Genomic DNA, 22304 nt, shown 5'->3' with positions numbered 1-22304 from the left:
CGGAGGATCTTTGTCTTTACTTCCACTTCACCTAACCATCCTTTCGATTGTTCCAAAATTTGCTGAGGTACGAAATATTTTAAACCATTATGGAATTAGATAAAATAATATAAAAAACCTATCTTTATTTTTTCCCTTATCTTGGTAAAACCAAACTACGATGTAAAATCCAATGAATAAACATTGAGCGCAGGTTAAAAACAGTATAAATTTAATCATTTTTCGAATCATCTGAACTTGAGTCATCGACCCGAGCATGGGCTGAACCATTCAACGTGGTTCCTTTTGAATCCTTGTCTTTAATATCTTCATCATCTTCACTGTATTCACTCTCATAATCTTCATCATAATCATCCTCTCCTTCCTCTTCTTCCTCTTCAACCCCATCCTCTAAAGATGGCACCTCATCCGCAGCAGTAATACCCCTTGTCCCTGCACGGCTTCTTTTCAAAATCTTCAACCGGATATTACACTTAGCATCACAACCAATCCATGAGTCACACAAACAGTATGATGTAAGATTGTAATTTCCCTCGGGAGGGGCTTGGAACTTGCCCATCACGAGCCTAGAACCAGATTTCACTCTGTCAATTGCTTCTTTCACAGCTGTGCTTATTTCTCTCGTGTTAGCGCCAGACCCCTCCTTTAACTCCTGTATTGCTTTTGATGCAGCTATTATTGCTGTTGCCTCGTCCATAAAATTAACCTTCTGTGACATCCACACATCATTCATGGAATCTGCAAGAAGTAACCAGAAACTCTCTTCTTTCTCATATGGGAAGTGGGGAGCATGTGGAAGGGCGCCAATCAAGCCATTTCCACGGTGGAGAGTAATCCATGCTTGCATTGTTACAACATCACCCTCTTGTATCCCTTCTTCACCTTCTGTCTCGCATGTTAAGTCGATTGAAATGGAAGGCATCATATCGAGAACCATTTCTACATCTTGAGATTCCTCAGCAGAAAAGTCAGCAGTCTGAGCCAACAGCTCTGCACGTTCTTGTTGTTTCATGTCACGGAAATCTTGGAATGTTCGTACTTTCTGTCAGAAGAACAAATGACTGTAAATCATTGAAATTTTAAAGACGGTCAAAGGAAAGCAAAGCATAACAAAAAATCAACACATCAAGGCCAATGTGATAGGTAACCAAAATTATCAAATTTTCTTAAATCCACAGAATAATGAAAGTTAATCAGTAGCATTGTGCAAGTATACAGTTGTGTCGACATGCAAAGTAACTGAATTATATTTATATACAACTAAATAGAATGAGAATTGGATAATTCTACCGACAACAATACACGAGACTTATTCCTATTTGTCAAATGAAATACTAAAAATAGATGAATGTTATCAATTGCTGGATGATGTGATCTCTATCAATAGCTGAACATCAGCTTAGAAACAGGAGACACATTTATCCTGTACAGGCAAAGAGATAATAATATATATAGATATAGATGTGTATCTATGTATGCATTGGATGGATGGAGGGAGAGACCTTTCTGGCAATCTTTTTGACGACACTCTCACTGAAGTGCGGTAGCTGGAGAAACGGACCATATCCTTCGCTTGATGCCCCAGAGGATTTTCTGGCACTGAGGGGTACAGCCTGGATCAAGAACGGCAAATTCAATTAATCGGGCACATCAGTGAAATTCATCTTTCTAAAAATATTCAGTACAAGATCCTGGTTGAATATGAGTGAACCGACTATTAGATCAGATGACTCGTAGCTTAATTTGAAATTGAAATGTTTCATATTGGGACTTTGAAGAACACCTGAATTATGCTCTGGGACAGTTCAACCACTCCAATTGCAGGTCTAAGCCATCCATGCCCCTGTTGTGTGCGTGGTATAATTGCCATCTGCACAAATTGTAAACTTCATACCATTTAGTCATCTAGAAAATGTAAGTTGATGGATAAACTTTGATAAAATGAAATCAGAGGTGAGAATGAAATAACGTTGAGGACCACAGTGCAGAGAGTTGCAAGTTTAGTTAAAAATTGGGAAATTGACTAGATAGCCTTTTAAAGAAATGTCACTCTACTTGAATGATCATTCACATTACTTAATGTGGGTAAAAATAAAATAGAACTTGCTAACAATAATACATAAAGTCGCGACTTCATTTGGAAGTGAAACAGATCTCAGATCTAACCGACTAACAATACCTTCATTAGCTCTTCCAGAAGACGAGGTGCAAGGAAAAGCATTTTTTTAAGATCATGATGCAAAGATGGAGAAAATGCTGCTGTTTCACGAGTCAAATGAGCTTGCATCAATAGTTCAGACTGCAAGCAAAAAACTAATAAATTAAGAAGAAAAACTCTGGCAAAGCTGTCAAACTTGTCAACAGTTAGCACATCACCTTAACTAAAGCAGGGTGTTGCTTCCAAAATTTAGCTTGTTCCTGCCGTATATTTCTAAGATCCAGATTCAATTCACTCCGGACTAACAAAAATAATTTCTGGAGGTATTCATCATCGGTTCGACGAACTGGTATTTCCATGTATTCAGCAGCATGTATGAACGCATCAATGACCTTGCTGTTAGATAAAAGAATAACAATGAGCAAAAGGTAGAGAAACTATATTTTATGGAAAAAACAGTGCTTAAACATTGTCTAGTACAAGTTAAGCTAGGAAAAGTTCTCATACATTGTTCAGTACAAAATCTAGGCAACAAGGTACTATTATAGTAATAATAATTATAATTATAAAAGGACGAAAAGAACAGGAATTCAAGACCGCATATCCCAAATAAATTATAAGAACTATACCTAAAGCAAATGTGCACGTGACATTCTACAAATCCAAGCAATATAATTAAGTACCACAATAAAACACGCTTATGTCCAAAATACAAATAGAGATCCAAAATGTCACTGTTCCAAACTTTTGTATAGGTTCTAGTCTGAACTTGCACAAGGTTTCAAGATTCTGTACAATACCAAGTCTAATATAAAGTTATATGTACCTCGGAGCTAATGAAGGCTTCATGAGATGGAAATACGCATACATTGTGTGATGCATAACATAATTCCCAGTGTACTTTGATGACCTGGACAGATATATAACAGTAACTGTCAAGGGAAGAACAATACAAACTCCCACAATTCCAAGCAATAAAATTCCACCAGATGGTCCATCAATGTTCAGGAGAAACTGAGGAAGAGCGATCCCCATTTGAAGCCCCTACATGGAAGAGAATTAAAATACTTATATGTACACTTTCTCAAATAGAATATCACCTTTCAGAAAAGTAAGGAAGCAAGCAGACACTCTCTGCACCACTGTTAAGGACATGTCTACCTGCCGGCCATCAGGATGACCATATTTCTCAAAGTTTTCCCGTGATACTGGATCTGTTAGAGCCTGATAAGCCTTTGAGATAAAGTCTATGAAATATTTGTGAGCCTCTACATAAAAAAAATTACAAATCAATAAGTGCCACGAAAACTTGTGGATTTCAATCTTGATTTCAATGGGAAAACTGTAACTCCAATGATCTGTCAACCTGGGTCTGGATTTTTATCAGGGTGGTATAAAATGGATAGTCTCCTATATGCTTTTTTTATTTCTGCATCTGAAGCTCCAGATTCCAATCCAAGTATACTGAACGGCTCAAAAATTTGGATCTGAGAAAAAAAAACATAACCATTCAGATAAATTAAACAATTAAAAATATTGGATAAACTGAAATGTTAATTGTTTAGTGTTTGGAAATAGCTAACACTCTCGTCAGAACACATATCATAGCACTTCACTATATATTCTGCCTCCACAAGGCGACAATGACATAAAATATTTCCCAAGTGATAGATCCATCGAACAAAAGCGGAGATCATGTCAACAGTACAATTGGAATAAACGCTACTCATAGATTACACAAGAGATATGAACATAAGCAAACCATAAACATATAACATTCAGAGCATATGGCATACTAGCTAACAGCCAAATGTCGAAGAAACAGAAGCAGCAAAGTACCTCGGTGTTGATCTGATTGATATAGAATATCAAGATTGCCATCAGGACCCATAGCAACACTATAGTCAAGTTACTATAAGTTGAGAAATTAGAAATCTGAAAATTCAACCAAAAACAGAGTATACATTACAACTACAGATACAAAATAAAAGAGCAAAGCCACATCAAGTTATGATTCTCACATAATATTCAGAAATAACTCACACGTTTAAATAAGGATTTCCGATACTTTCCAGAGTGGAAGCAAACTGAACAGCGGCAAGTAATATCTTTGGCCTTCTTTGTGAATGTGTGATATAAGTTAAATACGGTGTAGGGAACAAGGGGCAGTGCTATCATCGTCAAAACAAAAATGGGAAATAGCCCGCTGTTCTCCTCCTTTGCAGCCATAAGAAACTTCTAGCTTCTCTTATCCGGATTATAAGTATAGGGGGATGAAGGAGAATCCCCAGTTAATATTCCTATTGAACTGCAACAAGACAAAAGATTAGAACAATAACCACCAGACGAAGCCACGTATACACACGATCAATTTTTTTTTTTATTTTTTTATCTTCACCTCTCTTTCCTCATATCCATCAAGTTCCATGATGCAGCAGGCTCAAAATTCATTAACTCGTAAAGACTTTATGAAAAATCGCCAAAATTTAAAGTTAGAACCTATATTCCAATTTGGATTAGATGTGCTACCTAAAAGTTAAAACTAACAACAAATTGGACAGATGACAATCATAAATTAGACACTTGATAAGATAAATCTAAGTGAAACCTTACCAAAACTCGCTATCCTCTCTACGGAGAATTCCCAAGCCGAATTCCGTGATTAGAAAGAGAATCGCGGGTAAGCTTAATTCCACACTCTGCACAATAATGTGCCCTAGATTTTGTTTAGCTTCGAAGACGACGAATTTGAGTTCAACGGCAAGAAAATATCGTAATCGCCAGTGCTGTTTGGAAATGATGAACTTTAATAACAAGAGAGTGGTCCATTATTGAAAATGAAGCCCATGAAATGGGCCTTGTACTGTTTGGAAGCGGGCACTAAAATAATTATTAAATCATGGAAAAAGTACATTGTTAAATTTTAAATTTGGAAGTTTATTTTGTTACCATAATTGGAATTTACACAACGGTACAATTAGAGATTATAAAAGGAAGGTGAAGAATCGGAGGGGACAAATATATAAAGCTGTTAGAGACCCGCAAAGTCTCGAGAATTTCAAGATATTTCCTTTTTTTTCCCGATGCAGGGAATTACAGTAGACCCCACTGAACCCGATCTTGACACGACTCCCATATTATCACGTAACTTCTTCTCCTTGGAGTTATCTACTGATGACGATTTTCACGGATTTCTTGGCACCTAAAACTCTGCGCTGATTACTTTCTTGACAGTGGGTATTTCGGTTTTTTCTTGATTGTTATTTTTTTTGTTGAAAAGGGGAAATTAAGGTGAATTGTTGGGGGGAAATGGTGTTCGCGATGTATGGAGTGTGGTTGCCTACTGTGCTATCAGTGCCGAAGGTCGGGTGTAATGGATCGAGGCTGTCTGCTCTTCGGAGAAATGCCCATGTCAATTTTGTCTTTAAAAGCCACTCTCATTCATGTAACTTCACGTCTTTTTTTCTTATTTGATTTTCTCTTCTTGTTTTCGTCTGAGTATGGGTGTTTGTTAGTGAATGTGTTGTATGGCGAGGAATCTGTAGAAAAGCGAAGTTGGTGGTGTTTTGGACGTGATTCTCGATCATTTTCTTGATTTGGGTGACGGAGATTTTTATTTTTTTACGAATTGTGTGTTATGGACGAAAATTGTCGGTTGTGTAGATTGCACCTCCATTAGATAAATCGTTAAGAAAATATGTTTTTTTTTTCAACTTAGTGCGAATGCATTATCGCCGCAGAGATCCAATATATTTCCACACAGGTTTATTTGGGTAAACTAGATCATATGTTTTAAAATCCCCTCCCTCCGTTGAAGATTACAGTCTAGTTGATACAAATATCTACTATGATTGGTTGCAGGGAAAATTTTTGCTGGAAAGTCTTCAGATTCCTTATTCCAATCCTCCACAGCTACTGCATCAGATAAGGTCCTCGTTCCAGGCACTGAGAATGAAGAAACCTTATTCTCGACAGAGGAATTAGAGGTTGCTGAGATACCTTCAGATGATTCCCAGGCATGTCAGCTCGTCCTTCTGCAAACCACAACCCCTTCCTCTCCATCCAGCTAACAAATTCCAAAAAGAGAGACATGGCGTAAAAGTTTAAAGTTTATGAAAAATAAATAAAACACAACATAGAGGCAAAGTAGAAAGAGTTGCTGGAAGTCCTCTTTTACGGTTAAAAATTGGCCACTTTAATGGTAGGAGACTGTAGCTTTACTGATGTACCCAGGAATTATACATTTAGGTCACAAAAGCTTCTTCTTGGTCATGGGGGGATATAATGATCGATTGATTAAATACTTCTAAGTAATAATGAGTAACTATTGTTATCTGAAACTGTAAGTTCTCCAAATTCTCGCTGCTGCATCTTCTAGAAGAACTTGTAATCTTTTTATCTGCTTGGATTATATTATGGGCTTATGCTATGCGTATCCCTGCACCTGGATTTAGAATCTTTCTTAAACATCAATGGCAAATTTTTGTTTATTAACCAGTAATGTGCACTCTTGCCAGTTTTGTTTCCTTTCCTGTCATCAAGTTTAAATCTCATCCTTTTGTACTCAACGTCTATGCTTTAATTCTTTATTCTTAAAGTTTCTCATATCGCTGTCGGTTTACCTCTTTAGTCCTTGATCTTTACTATGTGTGAGAAGTCTAATACATCAGGCAGATGTATTATTCAGTACCCTTGATTGCCCTTTCCTCGTGCTCTTTTTCGTAGATGTCAGGTGATGTAGAAAGTTCAGAAATGGGACATGGTACCAAATTTGATGCTCGAGACAATGATATTATTGAGCAAAGTGGGAGTGAAGCTATTGCTGGGGAAGTTTCTGCATCTGATGTGGAAACGACCTCAAGTGCATCATATGAATCAATAAGTGGTGGAGATGTAGAAAGTTCAGAACTGGATGGATTAAATGTTGATGCTTCAGGCCATGCTTTTGATCAAAGCCATGGTGAAGCCATCACAGGAAATGCTTCTACGTCTGTGGCGCTTCTTGATGGAGATGCTCAGGTAGAAGTGGAAAAACCCTCAACTATATTACATGAAACGATAAGCGATGAATCCAGAAGGGTCAGAAATCGTGTTGTACCTCCACCTGGATTTGGTCAGAATATTTATGAGATAGATTCAACATTGACAAATTACCGTGGACATCTTGACTATCGGTGAGATTGTATTCTAGATCTTCGAAGTTCGATGTTGATGTGTAAAATCCTGTAATTTGATGCCTAAATGTGGATGTTCTATCAGTCTGGCATGGAATAGGATTATTCTTTTTGCTCTGCCAAAAAACAGTGTTGCCAAAGAGTAGATCTCGGAACTGCTTTTGATAGTTTATGTATTTATATTGCATAATATATCTTTACAGATATGAGCAGTATAAAAGAAAAAGGGAAGAAATTGACAAGTATGAGGGTGGGTTGGAACAATTTTCACGTGGTCATGAGAAATTTGGTTTTACTCGCAGGTATATCAACCCTTTGAACGTTGTAGATGTTGTTTGCTTACAGAATCCTCAGATGAGAAATTTTCTAATCGTGATTGAGTTATTTCGATGTTAATTCATCTCTTTATTTTTTGTATGGCCAGTGAGACTGGTGTCACTTACAGGGAGTGGGCACCTGGAGCTAAGGTTAGTTCTTTTATACATCTATGTATGGGCTGATCTTATTTCTGTTACCCACCTACTAATGAACATATGATTAAAAGCTTTTTTTCCATAAGCCGTCGATACTATTAAATGGATTCTCTAAGCTGTTCAGTCATCTTCTTTTGCGGTTAATCAAAATTAACGACTCTAAAGTGACATTAGTGTCATTTGACCTAAGAATTCAATTTGTTAGCCTAGATTTTCATTGATAAGCATCACAATCAAATAATTTTTTTATGAATAACTGGGAAGTGATTCCTGTCATAAGTTGCATTGTTTAGTTTTATTATATCAAATCTCTCCTCTCTTATTACTTTTAAAATACATGTGTGATACAAGTGTGCGGAAAATATTGTAACTATAAAGACTACGTTAGCTGTTTATGACCTGAATGCTATAGAACATCAATATAAAAAAATAAAAACACGAACTGTTTAATTTTCATCGCCATAAGATGGCAATCACATTTCAGAGATGAGGAATACTTGAAGCATCACTGTGTCAAATGAAAATTGAGATGATTTCTTGTGAGCCTAGTATTCTTTGGACTCTTCTTTCTGCGTGCAGTCTGCTACACTAATTGGAGACTTCAACAACTGGAATCCAGAAGCTGGTGTTATGTCTTGTGTGAGTATTGTTTTCCTTAACAAATATCATTTTATTATGTTTGTTATCATATTTTCGTCAGCTTCTTTAAATGCTGGAGGTGATTTCAAAACTGCGTTAAAATGTTCAAGGCCCTGAATTTTGTGACTAGATGCTGATACTAACTCGAAGATTCACTTCTAAATAAAACATCAAAGAGGATTATTGCAATGACACAAGAACACAATGGAAATTTTTTATCAATCAAATCAATAAACTTTGCAACATAAATGACCAAATTCCTACAAGAGAGAATGGTCCCAGAAGCTAGAAAGATATCCTAATAGAATAATTTTTTCACTCCTTCCCTAGGTGCAAGCTATGTCTCTCTAAAAAATTCCCTTTTTATCCCTTTCCCAACAATATCATTCCCTTTCACCACTACACTTGCAATATATTTTCTCCCTTTTCCTGGCCATTCTAGTGTAAACCTTTAAAATCAAGAGTTTTGAACTACTTGGGTTGTCTTGTATTTCGTGACAGATGCCTTCCTTCAGTGTTTTCAATCTCTAGAATTATGTTGTAATCCAAGAACAGCTTACCAAATTTCTTGTTACTACTTTCCTTTTTACCAGAACGAATTTGGTGTCTGGGAGATCTTTTTGCCTAATGGTGCAGATGGTTCTCCGGCTATTCCTCATGGTTCCCGAGTGAAGGTAATGATGCTTCATATGCTAAAGTAGTGATCTGTGAACCATTCCATGGTGAGATGATATAAAAAGTACTGCTACTAGAAAACTTTAAGCTCATCATGGCATCGCTTTCTGAATGGAACTCTGAAAAGCCAAAGGATGTCATTTTACTTTTATTGCGTCTTGGTTCTTTATGCTTAACGCTAATTAGACTGGATGTTTTAGACTAATGAGCCCTTTTTTACTGTTTAATCTGTATCAGAAATGACACCCCTTTTTTACTGCTTGGTTGTACTATGTATGACCGTATGAACTTCATCAGTTAATCTATGAGCTGCAAAGTAAAAAATATTACAGTGGTGTTCCACAATTTATCGTAGCTTTGTGGATGTAATCTTGTAAGACTCTGCGATTCGTTTGACTCTCTCTTATCTTCAGTTTAATTGTTCTGTATGTTGTTTCATTTCAAGTATTTCCTTCAATCACAAATTCAGTTCCTTTCCCATGTAGTTGTTTTAGATGTATCTCAAAATTGCATCATACTCTTTGTGAATCTGTACTTTATTGGCTGTGCTTTTTGAGATGTATCTCAAAATCACGCCATATTCCTTTTGATGAATCTATACTTTATTGGGTATGCACCCCACTTTTTGAAGATGATGATTTAAGATTTTCATCTTGCTTCATGTCTTAGGTAAACACATTAAGGCAAAGAATTAAAGCTAATTCTTTTTCTCATCCCAAATGATTATTGTTGGTAACTAAGGGACACACTTCTGACAAAAAGAGAATGCATATTCTAACTGTGTAATGGAGACGTTTGTGGTTGCTGACGTGTTCAGTCATCAGCATTCTTTTAAATGCAAGAGTTATCTTATAAAGTTGTTGGTATGCTTACAAGTCACTTGAGCTTCTCTGTGATGTATGTGTGTGAAATCCAGATTCGTATGGAAACTCCATCTGGCATTAAAGACTCTATTCCAGCTTGGATCAAGTTCTCAATTCAGGCTCCTAGAGAAATTCCGTTTAAGGGAATATATTACGATCCTCCTGAAGAGGTATTTTAGTTTCCTCGAATGTTCTTTTTTCATCTACGTCACTGATCACTGATGTTAGGATGAAAATAATAGTGGATGATCATGCAATTGGGTAGACAATTGTGGGATTGATTCTCTGTACCCAAGAGCTTTGACAAATACGGTTCTAGATGTGAATATGAAATACATTTCATGTTATATATTGGAAGCTTCCTATTCTTCCTTTCTGCAATGGGCTTATGCTATATAGCAGTACTAGCTGATCATCACTTGTGAAATTTCAATTTTATGGGTTACAGAAAAACTATTCCCTCTTGTTTTAAAAAATAAACTATTCCTCTTTTAAAGTCATTTTTTTCTTGGTCCTATCAAGTCCCACTAGTGGTTTACCTAGCTATTAATGATTTTCTGCTCTCCTCAGGCTAATGATGTTCATCTTGATGACTTTGCAGGAAAAGTTTATTTTCACTCATCCTCGACCGAAGAAGCCCAAATCCCTCAGAATATATGAGTCTCATATTGGGATGAGCAGTAAGGTGTGCATCTCCTCTCCCTAAAGATAAGTTAAATTTTGTTATTATTTTTTTTCTTTTGATAACATTAAATTTTGTTATTTTAATTATGATTAAATTCATTCTCCCAAGGATAATGCTCTTAGAACATGATGAATGCACATATTTTATCAGAAATTTTTTGGATGGAGTTGATGGTAAAAAGTGTTTTGTTTATATATAGGAATTAAATATAACACATTAAGAATACTGTGCGGGGGCAGTGTTAGATAGCTTCTTTAAAGGTGAGGGGCATCAAATAAGAACAAAAATTGTATAGAATGCATCCACAAATCGTTTCATGACCATATCATTGTCTGACTCTGATGTGGAACCTACCTAGGAGTTTAAACTAATTTAAGGTGATGATATTATATAATGTAGAACTCATCTGATAACGTACTTCAGTTTCCTCTATGATGTGGCAATCACGATTTAATGTTTTACACAAATTTTGTCATGATTTTTCCATAAATCAGACACCTTAACAGAACAGAGCTCATATATTTATTCAACATATACATATCCTGACACAGTAATGCATATTCCCAAAATTTTGTTCATGTTATCAAACACATTATGCTAAAGCAAGAAAACACATGTTCAGGCCATTTTAGGTCCATGGGCTGGCCAAATCAAAATACACATGACATCGATATTAATGGTCATCATAGATATATTGTAACTGCTATAACTTCCAAGTTCAATGTCTTAAATTCAAACTCGACTCCACATCTCCCGTTCTACCGCCGAGGACCTTCCTCCTCTGACTTGTTATCTGGAAACTAATCAATACAGCTACAGCTATCTTGGACCGTGTAGGTTCTATCAATATCGCACAAACCTTAATATTCGAATTTCCTTTGTGTAAATTTAATTCTAAAATGATGAAGAAACACCTCACTCATGCTTCTATATCACCTAGCACGTGGCCCCAAAGTTTCAGATTTCTATGACAAACAGACGCGCGACATTCATGCAAACTCCTGGTCGGATGAGACAGACAAGAAGCTGTTTGGGGAGCTTTGTCTGTTCAAGCCATAGCTAGACTTCATAATTCATGGTCGGATGGATGGGATGGTGAAGCAGGCGTCTCATCAGTCGTGCCTAACATCTTTTCAATGTTTTTTTTATTTTCGGTTCATTTCTACCCTCTCTCACATCATAAAAACACATTCCAAACATTTCTAAATACATCCATAATAATAACTGAAAATATTCTCAGATTTACTCTTATCAATTTTTTTCTGGGATTACAGAATGAAGAGTTATTATGGGATATACTGTTCCTACCATTGTGTGATCATTACCTGTCAGCACGGGAAATCAACAAATATTATTAACTCAAACATAATGTGTTTGTGTTGGTGAAGTGACTCTCCATCTAGTTAACCGTATTCAAGGAGCTAAGATTCTTTCTTTTTGCTGTTGGCCAATTGTTAGCCTTCCGTCTTAATGGAATGACCAATCGGTGAGTGGATATACATGCGGCAAAAGATATCATTGATTCTAAATTAGCAATGGGAAAAAATCTGCATGACTCTGACTAAGAAAAGCTACAAGTAGTGTAAAGGTTCACATTTTATTTCTAAACCAATCTAATTTTTAGGCTGGACATCATGGTCTTTGACATCTAAAAATTGTGGAATGTTAATTTATGGATCTCTTCATTTCACATTGTCCACAAAAGTAACTGCTGAAACAATCTAAAGCTCTCAATGATGGGCAGACCTTTTCTCAGCAATTCTACTTTATTTCTGTGTTGTTGGTCAAATTTTTAGCAGTTGACTAATCATTGACTTCAGATAAGTCTCATTATACTCTTGACCTTTAATGCAGGAGCCTGTTATCAACACCTATGCCAACTTTAGAGATGAAGTGCTTCCTCGAATCAAAAGGCTTGGTTATAATGCTGTTCAGATAATGGCAATTCAAGAGCACTCATATTATGCCAGCTTTGGGTAATCCATTTTGCCTTTGTTATTATACTCTAAAGCTAATGCATTGAAACAAAACGGTTTTGTACCTGAAAAGTTTTGTACCTTCCTTTCTAGTTCACAATTCCTTTTTTCCTCTCTTTTATGCTTTTGAAAAAATGATGTTTTAATCGATTTGCATCAGTTACCACGTCACAAATTTCTTTGCACCAAGCAGCCGTTTTGGCACTCCGGAGGATCTCAAATCATTAATAGATAAAGCTCATGAGTTAGGTCTCGTAGTTCTCATGGACATTGTTCACAGGTACTGTTCAATTTTTAGTGCAAAATTTACTTATGTGTCCTCTGTTGGTATGCATTCAAAACTTGTAGTGTTTTGTTTGTCTGAGAGTTCTGTTTAACGTGGAACTCATTTCATGAAAAATTCATTGGATATGGTTATAAATTTTAGCAGTCCAGATATCTCTTACTTTTGTGTGCATGCTAATGTGTATCTGAACCATGCTACTTTTTTAGGTTACTTGCAATAGTCATATTATAATTATTTCTTACTATCCTTTTTTCTCCTTTTCATCATTCTCTGATTTTTTTCTTTCCTTTTGATCTGAAGTCTTCTAGTTAAACAAAATATGGTGATTGAGAAGAATTATGTAGCTTAAGGGCATATCCACTATGGATATGGCTATCTTGTGACTTATAAATCAATTAAGAAGTGACAATTTTTTTGTCAGTTCAGTTGGTACTGGAGAATGATCGCCATTAATTTTATCTGAGATTGCATTCTGATATCAGATATATGGAATAATTTGAGTGTTATTTTTGGATCTTGAATAGCTTATTTATGAACACGGCATTGCACCGCGTACTGCTACCAGAAGATACCAAGGTATCAAGTACTTATTCATTTGAGATAATGGCCAAATATTGTAAGTAAGAACAGATTTACAATGGTGTACATCTGGACAGGGAGCATGTAAGCTATTGCCGAAGTTTATTAATTGGTAAAAAAACCATGTAAGCAAGATAGCAGATGATATGCAGCCTAAGCATCATTTTAATATTTTATGTAAAATTGCCTTGAGATCTAGCATAATCTCATTGTCTCCCATGTGCCAACAAGGTTATTGTTCTCTATTGTAGCTGAAAAATTATGTCTCTTGGTTTTATTACATCTTGACAGGTTCGAAATAGATATGAGTTCGTCCTCGAATAATTTAACATTTAAAAGAGAGTGACCGAGTGAGTATAATTAATTTGGAAATGGGTTGATTTATCTAGATCGAGCAGTGTGCAGGTCAGCTTGGATTATGAATGAAGCTGTGTGATGGTTGATGGACGTTTGTTTGCATTAATAGTTTTTATGCTAGTTTTACAACTATTGTTACTTTTTAATTACTATAAAAATGCAAGCTCTATTATTTCCCCCCTGGTATGGCTATCGACATTGCTATTTACCTAACCTTAGTGTAAATTTGTAATGTAGGTAGAAATCACACTTTGATATCAATTAAATAACAGGTTACCTTCAAATATCCTATTATGCAGCCATGCATCAAATAACACTTTGGATGGACTAAACATGTTTGATGGTACTGATACCTGTTATTTCCACTCTGGAGCAAGGGGTTACCATTGGATGTGGGACTCTCGACTTTTTAATTATGGACACTGGGAAGTAAGTAGTTTCTTGACATCCAGAATAGATTTTATTTTCCATTTTCAGTTTGTCCTTTTTGTTGTATCAACTATTCCTATTCTTTTGCTGGTAGGTCCTGAGGTTTCTTCTTTCCAATGCAAGATGGTGGTTGGATGAGTACAAGTTCGATGGTTTCAGATTCGATGGTGTAACCTCAATGATGTACACTCACCATGGCTTGCAGGTACTATCTTGGCTAGGGCAACCACAGGTTTATGCTAATTGTTTGATCAATGTAGTAGGTGATAGTCTACACACTTGTCAAATGCACAAAAAATGTGTCGCATTTGTGCCTTTGATCAGGCATGATACTCCTCTTCACATGGGTGATAAATTGGCTGCACCTTAGGTTTCTTTTTGAAATGTGAGGGCCTCTAGAAAGGAGTGCCTCCTATGATGGTAGCATACAATTTTTTTAGAGGGAAAATTGTGGTTGTGATAGTGAATCTCCTGTCACTCATCTTCTCAAGATCCATTTCAGGTTCTAGTGGTCTATGCTGCAATACCCATGTTATTTCTTCTCCCATCTCATCCTTTTCCTTCTCTATTGTTTTTTCTTTCCTATTTTCTTCCCTTCTTCCCTTCATTCTTGCTTTTCCTTGCTAGCCACACCCACATGTGGATTCCACTAGGGTACATGGGATTGTCTTTCACCTCTGGTTTATATTCTTGTGAAAGAATGTGTTATTTTTTATATTTACAGTCGGCATATTGCCACAAATTTTGAGTTTCAAATTCTTTACATGATGCTTTATAACTCTATTTTTAGTTTAGTTTTATTGAATTTTGATTTGACAATGGAGTTGGCTCTTTAGTGCTAAATTTACTGGAAATCAAACTTATTTTTTTTCTATATTTAATTTAAATTAAATTTACCTGTTGTTTTATACAATCATCGATAAGAATAGTCCATATCAAATGTACAGGAACATGCACATTTATTTGAATCCTTTAAAAATGTTGGTGCCTCACCTTCTGCCTTAGTTCCCAGATACCCGTGCACCTCGAGCCTTTATTATATATGATGGATGATAAGTACGTGGAGCAGTTTTTTTGCTTCCCAAATGCATCATTCAATTTCAATCCTTTTAAGTTTAAATTCTTGTTACTGATTGGGAATGAGACAACCAAGTACACAGCAATTGTGATTCCACTCATTTCATGATTGATTGTGCTACCCTTAGCTGATTTGGATCTGGTCCAATTTGTCCTGATTAGAATTTTATCCTTTCACAGGATGTATCAGATATCCTCCTCTTACAATTATATTTATTTGCTAATAGGTTACATTCACCGGGAACTACAATGAATACTTTGGCTTTTCAACTGATGTTGATGCAATGGTTTATTTGATGCTGGTTAATGATCTCATTCATGCACTATTCCCTGAAGCTATAACCATTGGTGAAGATGTAAGTACGCCTGCACCAACTAAAAATTGTTCACTATGCATGAAAATTGCAGGTGGACCATAGATCTTGAAATATATGGAAAAAGTAAAGTGCTAAAAGAGAAGGGAAGGCACTAGATTTATAGTAGTTTTGCTACAATAAGCCTATGTTCCCTGCCCTAGCTCTCGGCTCGGTTGGGAGATGACACCCATTACTTTTGAGATTTGCACGAACCATTGCTTTAGTGCTTAGAGATCTTCCGTTTTAATATAGGAAAAATGGAAGTATAATTTGCCAAACCATCTTTAAAGAAAATTTTATGGCTTTCAGGTCAGTGGCATGCCAACTGTCTGTATTCCTGTTCAAGATGGAGGTGTTGGATTTGACTATCGTCTTCATATGGCAGTTGCTGATAAATGGATTGAGATTCTCAAGTATGTGACCGTTAATCTCCAGTTATTTACTATCTAAAGTATAGAGTTGGCTGAAGTTTTTGGGAAATAATGTTTGTTTTTTAAAAGACTAGATATCCATGGCATACTCTTTTGTATCTTTTCATTTGATCTGATCAAGAGAGAGTTGAGTTAGTGGATGATGTGGGAGTGATTCTCAACTTTGCTTACCAAGTAAATCAGGAATGTTGTCGGGATAATTTTTTAGATATAAGACGATAATGTTTTAGCAATAAGTTGAGAAAAATTCAATTTTATTAGAAGTTCCTATAAAAATGTTCTGCAGAAGCATAGGAAACTAGAAGCTAAACCATGCCAATTTCAGTTTTCTTCAAAATTTGGCTCTGAGTGTATTTCAACTTCATCTTTGTGCGATGTGTAACTTTATATGTTTAGGTGAATGCATCAGTGCGTCTTATGTCCTTGTTAAATAGCAGTTGATCTGGAAACTTATTATGTGTTAGTCATCATGTTGGTAATTTATTAAGTTACATCTTGTGATGCGATGCAGGAAACGGGACGAAGATTGGCAAATGGGTGATATAGTGTACAGTCTCACTAATCGAAGATGGAAAGAAAAGTGTATTGTCTATGCAGAAAGTCATGACCAAGCTCTGGTTGGTGATAAAACTATAGCCTTCTGGTTAATGGATAAGGTAATGGGTTCCCCTAACTTGTTCTCCTGCCACCAAAGAGGCAGACTTAATGTGTAAAATGTGAATAATAGTCAATTCAAACTAGTTACAAAATCTAGACAATTTTTTATGCAATTTACAGGACTTTAATTAATAGTATTGATAGGGATGACCTCAAACCTACAAGGCAGCCTCATGGCCTTCACCCTCAATAATTCTTTATTAGTAACAATGCAACAGAAAAAGTGATAGGCCATCCCTTTTGTATTTGCGGAAACTCCATTTTTTCCACTTGTGTGAGAGAAGCTCTGATTAGATTATGCTACTTCCTTTGTCAATTTTCATCATTTTACTTTTCAATAAACCATTGAAATATTTTGAGTAGAAGACTATCATAAGGAATAATGCAAAAACTGTATAAACAGTAAATATCACACAAGGGCTATGATTATTACGATTGTTCATGCTTTTCCTTCGTATTTACACTAGTTAATACTATGCAAGTCATTGGAATATTCACTTTAAGCTTATTATTATTTTTTCCATCTAAATCTCAGGATATGTATGACTTCATGGCTTTAGATAGACCATCCACTTCTTTGATCGATCGTGGACTGGCATTACACAAGATGATCAGATTAATCACGATGGGATTGGGTGGAGAAGGATATCTGAATTTCATGGGAAATGAATTTGGACATCCCGGTATATTTATGTGATTTCTTGTAGAGAGATGCCATTTCAAGTTTTAGCTATTTAACATAATCACACCTGTAAATAACACTCAAGTATGCCATCATGCCATTCTTTTCTCCTTTTATCAGAGTGGATAGATTTTCCAAGAGGAGAACAAAGCCTTCCTGATGGCCGAATAATTCCTGGAAATAATTATAGTTACGACAAGTGTCGTCGTAGATTCGATCTGGTAAGTTTTTGCTTCGGCTTATGATTTTTACTTTGGAGAGGGATATCCTGATGCACCGGCCCTCCTTTTGTATGTTCCTTTATCATTAGACTGGTGTTACACTGGTTTCGATGAAAATTATTAAAGCAGAATTTGTAGACCTTTAGAAATAGAATTCAGAGTTGAAATATACTGTATTAATGGGGTTTTCCCAGAGAAATTCTCTGTTAATTTGCCCCTGCTAGTGCTAGTGCACCAACAAAGAAAATATTTCAGTATATATTTTTTTTGATACGAAACTAAAATTTATAAAAATATTAGGTCGGATTACAATGGATAGTAATCCTGAGAAAATATTTCAGTATAACTAACTCATGTCCTCTCTTTCCTCTAATATTCCTTCTTCCCCCCTTGCCCCACGTGATCTCCTATTGAACCTTGGGCCTTCTAGTGTATACAAATTTATATTGGGCCTGGAATTATCATCAAGGTCCCTAACAACAGGTGCTTGAAGGAATGACATTCTGCTGGATACTAACTAATGTAAAAAGGTGGTTGAGCTGAATCATGAATAATACTAGACATTCTGGAATGACATCCTGCTGAATACTAACTAATGTAAAGTTATTTGTTCTATCATTTAATAGTTGATAAATAATGCTAGAGTAGTATTTTGGACAGATGGAAATTTTTCTTTACCAATTTAGCTGTCCATCACTGGTCGGTTAGATAAAATTGGAAACATTTTGTTACTTGATTTTAAGTGGACTACTAATTCAATAAAATAACAAAGAATTGTTAAAACCTAAGCTGTATTATTTTTTACTTTTGCCACATTCTTCCTGCGTCAAAAATTTGTTGGGTGGATACTAGAATATTTACTCTTATGACTCTGGAAATCATATTGAGTGATTTTTTAAATCGTGTGATTATATCTCAACTGCAAAATGCGTATCTAGGGTGATGCTGATTTCTTGAGATATCATGGACTACAAGAATTTGACCAGGCAATGCAGCATGTTGAAGAAAAATATGGAGTATGTATTTTATTTACTTATCTTCTGAATTATTATGATCTGACTGAAACTAATACTTAATATGATATTGCATGAAAAATTTCGGTGAGAGAGGGCATTTTATGATTTGGGATATTGCAGTACTAAGTTATATGCCAATAATTTTCCTATACATGTCATAGCAATCCTCAAGTACGAGTTTTGTTGGTCTCTGTCCTCCAATATTCATTGTTTTTGTTCTCCTAGTTGAAGCCTGAATTTTACATGCATGCACAATCTAATTGAACTGAACTATTGAGTCATTGACATATTTGGACAATTGAAAAGAACTTGTGGTTCAACTTGAGCATTGAGCACTCTGCATTTGTGTAGATCGATAAAGTATTCCTATATAATTGCAGTGAAAATAAAATTGTCATATGATTCTGCAGTTCATGACTTCAGAGCATCAGTATATTTCACGAAAGGATGAAGGAGATAAAATAATTGTGTTTGAAAGGGGGGACTTGGTCTTTGTTTTTAACTTCCATTGGAACAGCAGTTATTCTGACTATATGGTTGGCTGCTTAAAGGAAGGGAAATATAAGGTACAATAGTGTGATTCTTTTTCCTTTGATACTGGGGAAAAATTGCCTTGATAAAGTAGTAATGTGGTTTGCAATTAATCTATAGCATATGCCTCCACAAAAGCAAGGCAAGTGATACCAGACTTTTAAATGAGTAAAAAATCTGTGCTATTCAGCTTATACAAAATGGTATGGTCTTTTTTCTACCGAACTCAAATTTGGAAAGGTCTATTTGGCTTCTCAAATTGGTCTTTGTCAAGATACTGGAGTCTTCTTGGAACCCATCATTTTGACTAGTTCGATTCTTCATTTATACAAGAAATGTCAAAGAGTTGACCCCGTGAAAGAGTTGTGTTGTGTGTATTTTGCTATGATCTCTTAATATTTGTATAAACATTTGATTGGTGGTTGATGTTCTGGTTTTTGAATGTTGTCTTTATACATCTTTCTGTATCTTTTTGTTTGAAATCGGTACATTTATTTTATAAAATGACTTCGGCCATTTTGCAGGTAGTTTTGGATACCGACGATCCACTTTTTGGAGGCTACGGCAGAATTAGTCACGAGGCCGAGCATTTTACCACTGTAAGTTCATAAATTAAAGATATATCATCAAGGTATCAGTATTTTTAAGTGTATCTTCTTCAGTGGCTTCATCTCAGTAGTTGGAGTTGGCTACATGGTTTCTCATCGTCCATTGTGCTCTGGACACCACTCGAATCGAGCTTAATAAATTTAAACCCCACGTTCCACAATAAAAGAAATAAATTTAATTGTTTGCTGATATAACAGGAACGATTGTATGACGGACGACCACATTCGTTTTTGGTCTATGCACCGTGTAGAACTGCAGTGGTTTATGCCCTAGTTGATAGTGGGATGGAAACAAGTGTCGGATGTTCTACGTCAGATGTATGATCAAATAAATAAATCTCTATGAACCAAAGGTCTGAATGTTTGACGCTTTCAGTCATATCTGAGTCGTCTCAATGCAGCCTCGTCATGGTTCGTCACCTTTTTGTAGAGTTCCTTAACCCATAAAGGGGCAGGTAGACGACAATGTCAATGAATGAGTAAGATGCAATGGACATGGGGACAGGTGGTAAGATGAGGTAGTCGGTGTCATTTTATTGTTCTTATGTTTGTTAGCATAGGACGCCAGATGGGTAGATTCTTGTTATTTCTATTTACAATTAATGATGCTTTCGCTGAAACGTTGACTAGTAATCTGTATCTGTACAGAACTCAGTCTATGCGAATCAATTATGCATATAGTGCAGTATGCAAAAATGGACTTGAGACTTTAAATCCCACGAAGTAAGCACTTCTTTTCCTTGTGGAAGTTTTGTTCTTTTTTCCCATTTAGAAATGAATTTTTCGAGTTCTGTTGTTTTGGTTTGTGGATAGTAAATGAAGTTTTGTTCTTTTTTTTTTATTATTTTTAAAAAAAGTCACCTAAAGTTCACTTGTGAAATTCAGAAGCAGCATTTTTTACCCTATGAAAGTTTGGTCTCTGAGCATTTTTATAAACAGCTTTTGCATCAAATATCATCTTTTATTTTAAATATATGTATTTTCTGGATTCTGAAAAGGATTTTTTTTATAAAAAAAAATTATTTAGTTTTTACATTTATTTTCACTAAAATGCTTATTTTTTTTGTTTAAAAATGCTTTTTCTTAAATGATTCTTTAAATATTTACTTTAACATCATTGCATTTCACTCAAAAAAAATACTAAATATAAAATTATATTTCATTTTAAAATTTAATACATGTGCAGTATCGCCAGCTAAAAGATCTGCTAGCAATTAGCATGTTATAATATATATGGGCAACGTGGTTAATGTCATATTTAATGTTGACAAAATCTCTCAAAATAATGACTCGTCCTAAATTCGGTCATTTTCTTGTATCGAAAATATCTCTATTGGTCATTTTCTCGACCAAAATTGTCGAGATTTTTTCCGTCCTGATCAATGTCCATAGAGGGGGATGGCATATAATTCTCGATGAGATTTTCGTCCGGACATGATTTTAACAATAATGTTTATTTTTTTAAAAAATATTATAACATTACTAAAACATTGGTTGAGGGATTATAATTTTAAATAGAATATTATTGGCCTGAAGTCTGTTTAGAAATTGGCTAATATTAAAAGAGCTAGCATATAGATGACAGGTTTTGGACTTAATATCTGGACTGTGTTTCCAAGGCGATCCCTTCTCTCTTTCAACTTTATATCAACTTTTCAATTACTTTATGGAGGATAAACAATCATGACTTGTGAATTTAAATTAAATAAAATCTCAAATATTTTCCACTTTAACACGTCTCGTGCCGACATCGGGCCGCTGTCGGCAGTCTTGTTCGCACAAATGAACTAGAATGTTAATGTCCGACTTGGTTGTATTAAATTATATTTTCTTTTATAAACATGTTTATTTTTATCAATTACAAATACAAATACCATTTTATATAATATTTATTTGAAGATATTTTAGGTATTTGACATAAGTTGATATAGTCTTGATATTATTTATATGTGTTATATCGATCTGTGTATAATTATCACATAAATATATAATGAGATATATTCGGTCTAGAGATTTAATTAATTTTTTAAATAATTTATTTTTGTGAATTTGATAGATTTTTATTGACTTTCATAAAATCTCACTGATTTGCAAAATGAATTACACGGACTCGGATAGATTTTTATTTTTTTCCATGGTTTTAATAAATATTTGTAAACTTTTTTATTGTATATCTTATTATTTTACGTTGGTATTTTATTACGGATCATATGAGCTAGCATTTTCTTATATGTAATATAATAATTTTATTAAAAAAACTTTTATAATTATAATTTTAAACTTTATTAAAAAAATTAGAAATCATAAAAAAATAAAGTAAAGATAAGTTTTTTAAAAAACAAATAAAACAGAATATTTTATCAATTATAGCATGAAATTTCTCTTTAAACTATAACTTACAATTTTAATTATGATTTTATTTTATTTTTTT

General features: G+C 35.0%; 2 protein-coding genes across 13 annotated transcripts; one reads left to right on the top strand and one right to left on the bottom strand.

Moving 5' to 3' along the window:
* Positions 1-115: 115 nt before the first annotated feature.
* Positions 116-4968, bottom strand: LOC140959669 (dnaJ protein ERDJ2-like). Of its 3 annotated transcripts, XM_073417616.1 has the most exons (12): positions 4767-4968; positions 4557-4622; positions 4202-4466; positions 3998-4093; positions 3525-3645; positions 3320-3426; positions 2985-3202; positions 2377-2554; positions 2180-2299; positions 1784-1870; positions 1503-1613; positions 116-1042 (listed from the first exon to the last, which is right to left on the bottom strand). In XM_073417616.1, exons 3-12 carry the CDS (start codon positions 4385-4387, stop codon positions 212-214), a joined length of 2055 nt encoding a protein of 684 aa, XP_073273717.1. In that variant the 5' UTR covers positions 4388-4466; positions 4557-4622; positions 4767-4968; the 3' UTR covers positions 116-211. The 3 variants fall into 3 exon arrangements, with proteins under 3 accessions (XP_073273717.1, XP_073273718.1, XP_073273716.1); XM_073417617.1 differs by lacking the exon at positions 4557-4622 and having other exon boundaries at positions 4742-4968; XM_073417615.1 differs by lacking the exon at positions 4557-4622.
* Positions 4969-5190: 222 nt separating this feature from the next.
* Positions 5191-20621, top strand: LOC140959193 (1,4-alpha-glucan-branching enzyme 2-2, chloroplastic/amyloplastic-like). Of its 10 annotated transcripts, XM_073417014.1 has the most exons (24): positions 5191-5302; positions 5439-5603; positions 5877-5921; positions 6020-6174; positions 6884-7332; positions 7536-7634; positions 7757-7799; positions 8385-8444; positions 9038-9118; positions 10036-10152; positions 10584-10667; positions 12522-12643; positions 12804-12923; positions 14165-14294; positions 14389-14499; positions 15599-15727; positions 16037-16140; positions 16670-16814; positions 17351-17498; positions 17618-17718; positions 18657-18734; positions 19145-19300; positions 19790-19864; positions 20072-20621. In XM_073417014.1, exons 1-24 carry the CDS (start codon positions 5242-5244, stop codon positions 20195-20197), a joined length of 2904 nt encoding a protein of 967 aa, XP_073273115.1. In that variant the 5' UTR covers positions 5191-5241; the 3' UTR covers positions 20198-20621. The 10 variants fall into 10 exon arrangements, with proteins under 10 accessions (XP_073273115.1, XP_073273116.1, XP_073273120.1 ...); XM_073417015.1 differs by lacking the exon at positions 5877-5921; XM_073417018.1 differs by lacking the exon at positions 5439-5603 and having other exon boundaries at positions 5203-5302.
* The last annotated feature ends 1683 nt before the right edge of the window (positions 20622-22304 follow it).

This window comes from Primulina huaijiensis, chromosome 15 (genome assembly GCF_012295235.1).
Source record: "Primulina huaijiensis isolate GDHJ02 chromosome 15, ASM1229523v2, whole genome shotgun sequence".
Classification (NCBI taxonomy): Eukaryota; Viridiplantae; Streptophyta; class Magnoliopsida; order Lamiales; family Gesneriaceae; genus Primulina; species Primulina huaijiensis.
This window is presented reverse-complemented; position numbering and strand designations above follow the sequence as displayed.

Bases quoted from the DNA above. Each gene is read 5' to 3' on its own strand.
- LOC140959669 (XM_073417617.1), bottom strand. From the start codon at position 4,387: ATGGCTGCAAAGGAGGAGAACAGCGGGCTATTTCCCATTTTTGTTTTG. The intron at 3,427-3,524 runs GTTGACAGATCA...TTTTTTATGTAG, and splicing joins TGATAAAAATCCAGACCCAG to AGGCTCACAAATATTTCATA. The intron at 1,043-1,502 runs GTCTCTCCCTCC...TTCTTCTGACAG, and splicing joins TCAAAAAGATTGCCAGAAAG to AAAGTACGAACATTCCAAGA.
- LOC140959193 (XM_073417014.1), top strand. From the start codon at position 5,242: ATGCAGGGAATTACAGTAGACCCCACTGAACCCGATCTTGACACGACT. The intron at 7,635-7,756 runs GTATATCAACCC...TTGTATGGCCAG, and splicing joins AAATTTGGTTTTACTCGCAG to TGAGACTGGTGTCACTTACA. The intron at 12,924-14,164 runs GTACTGTTCAAT...CCTATTATGCAG, and splicing joins CTCATGGACATTGTTCACAG to CCATGCATCAAATAACACTT.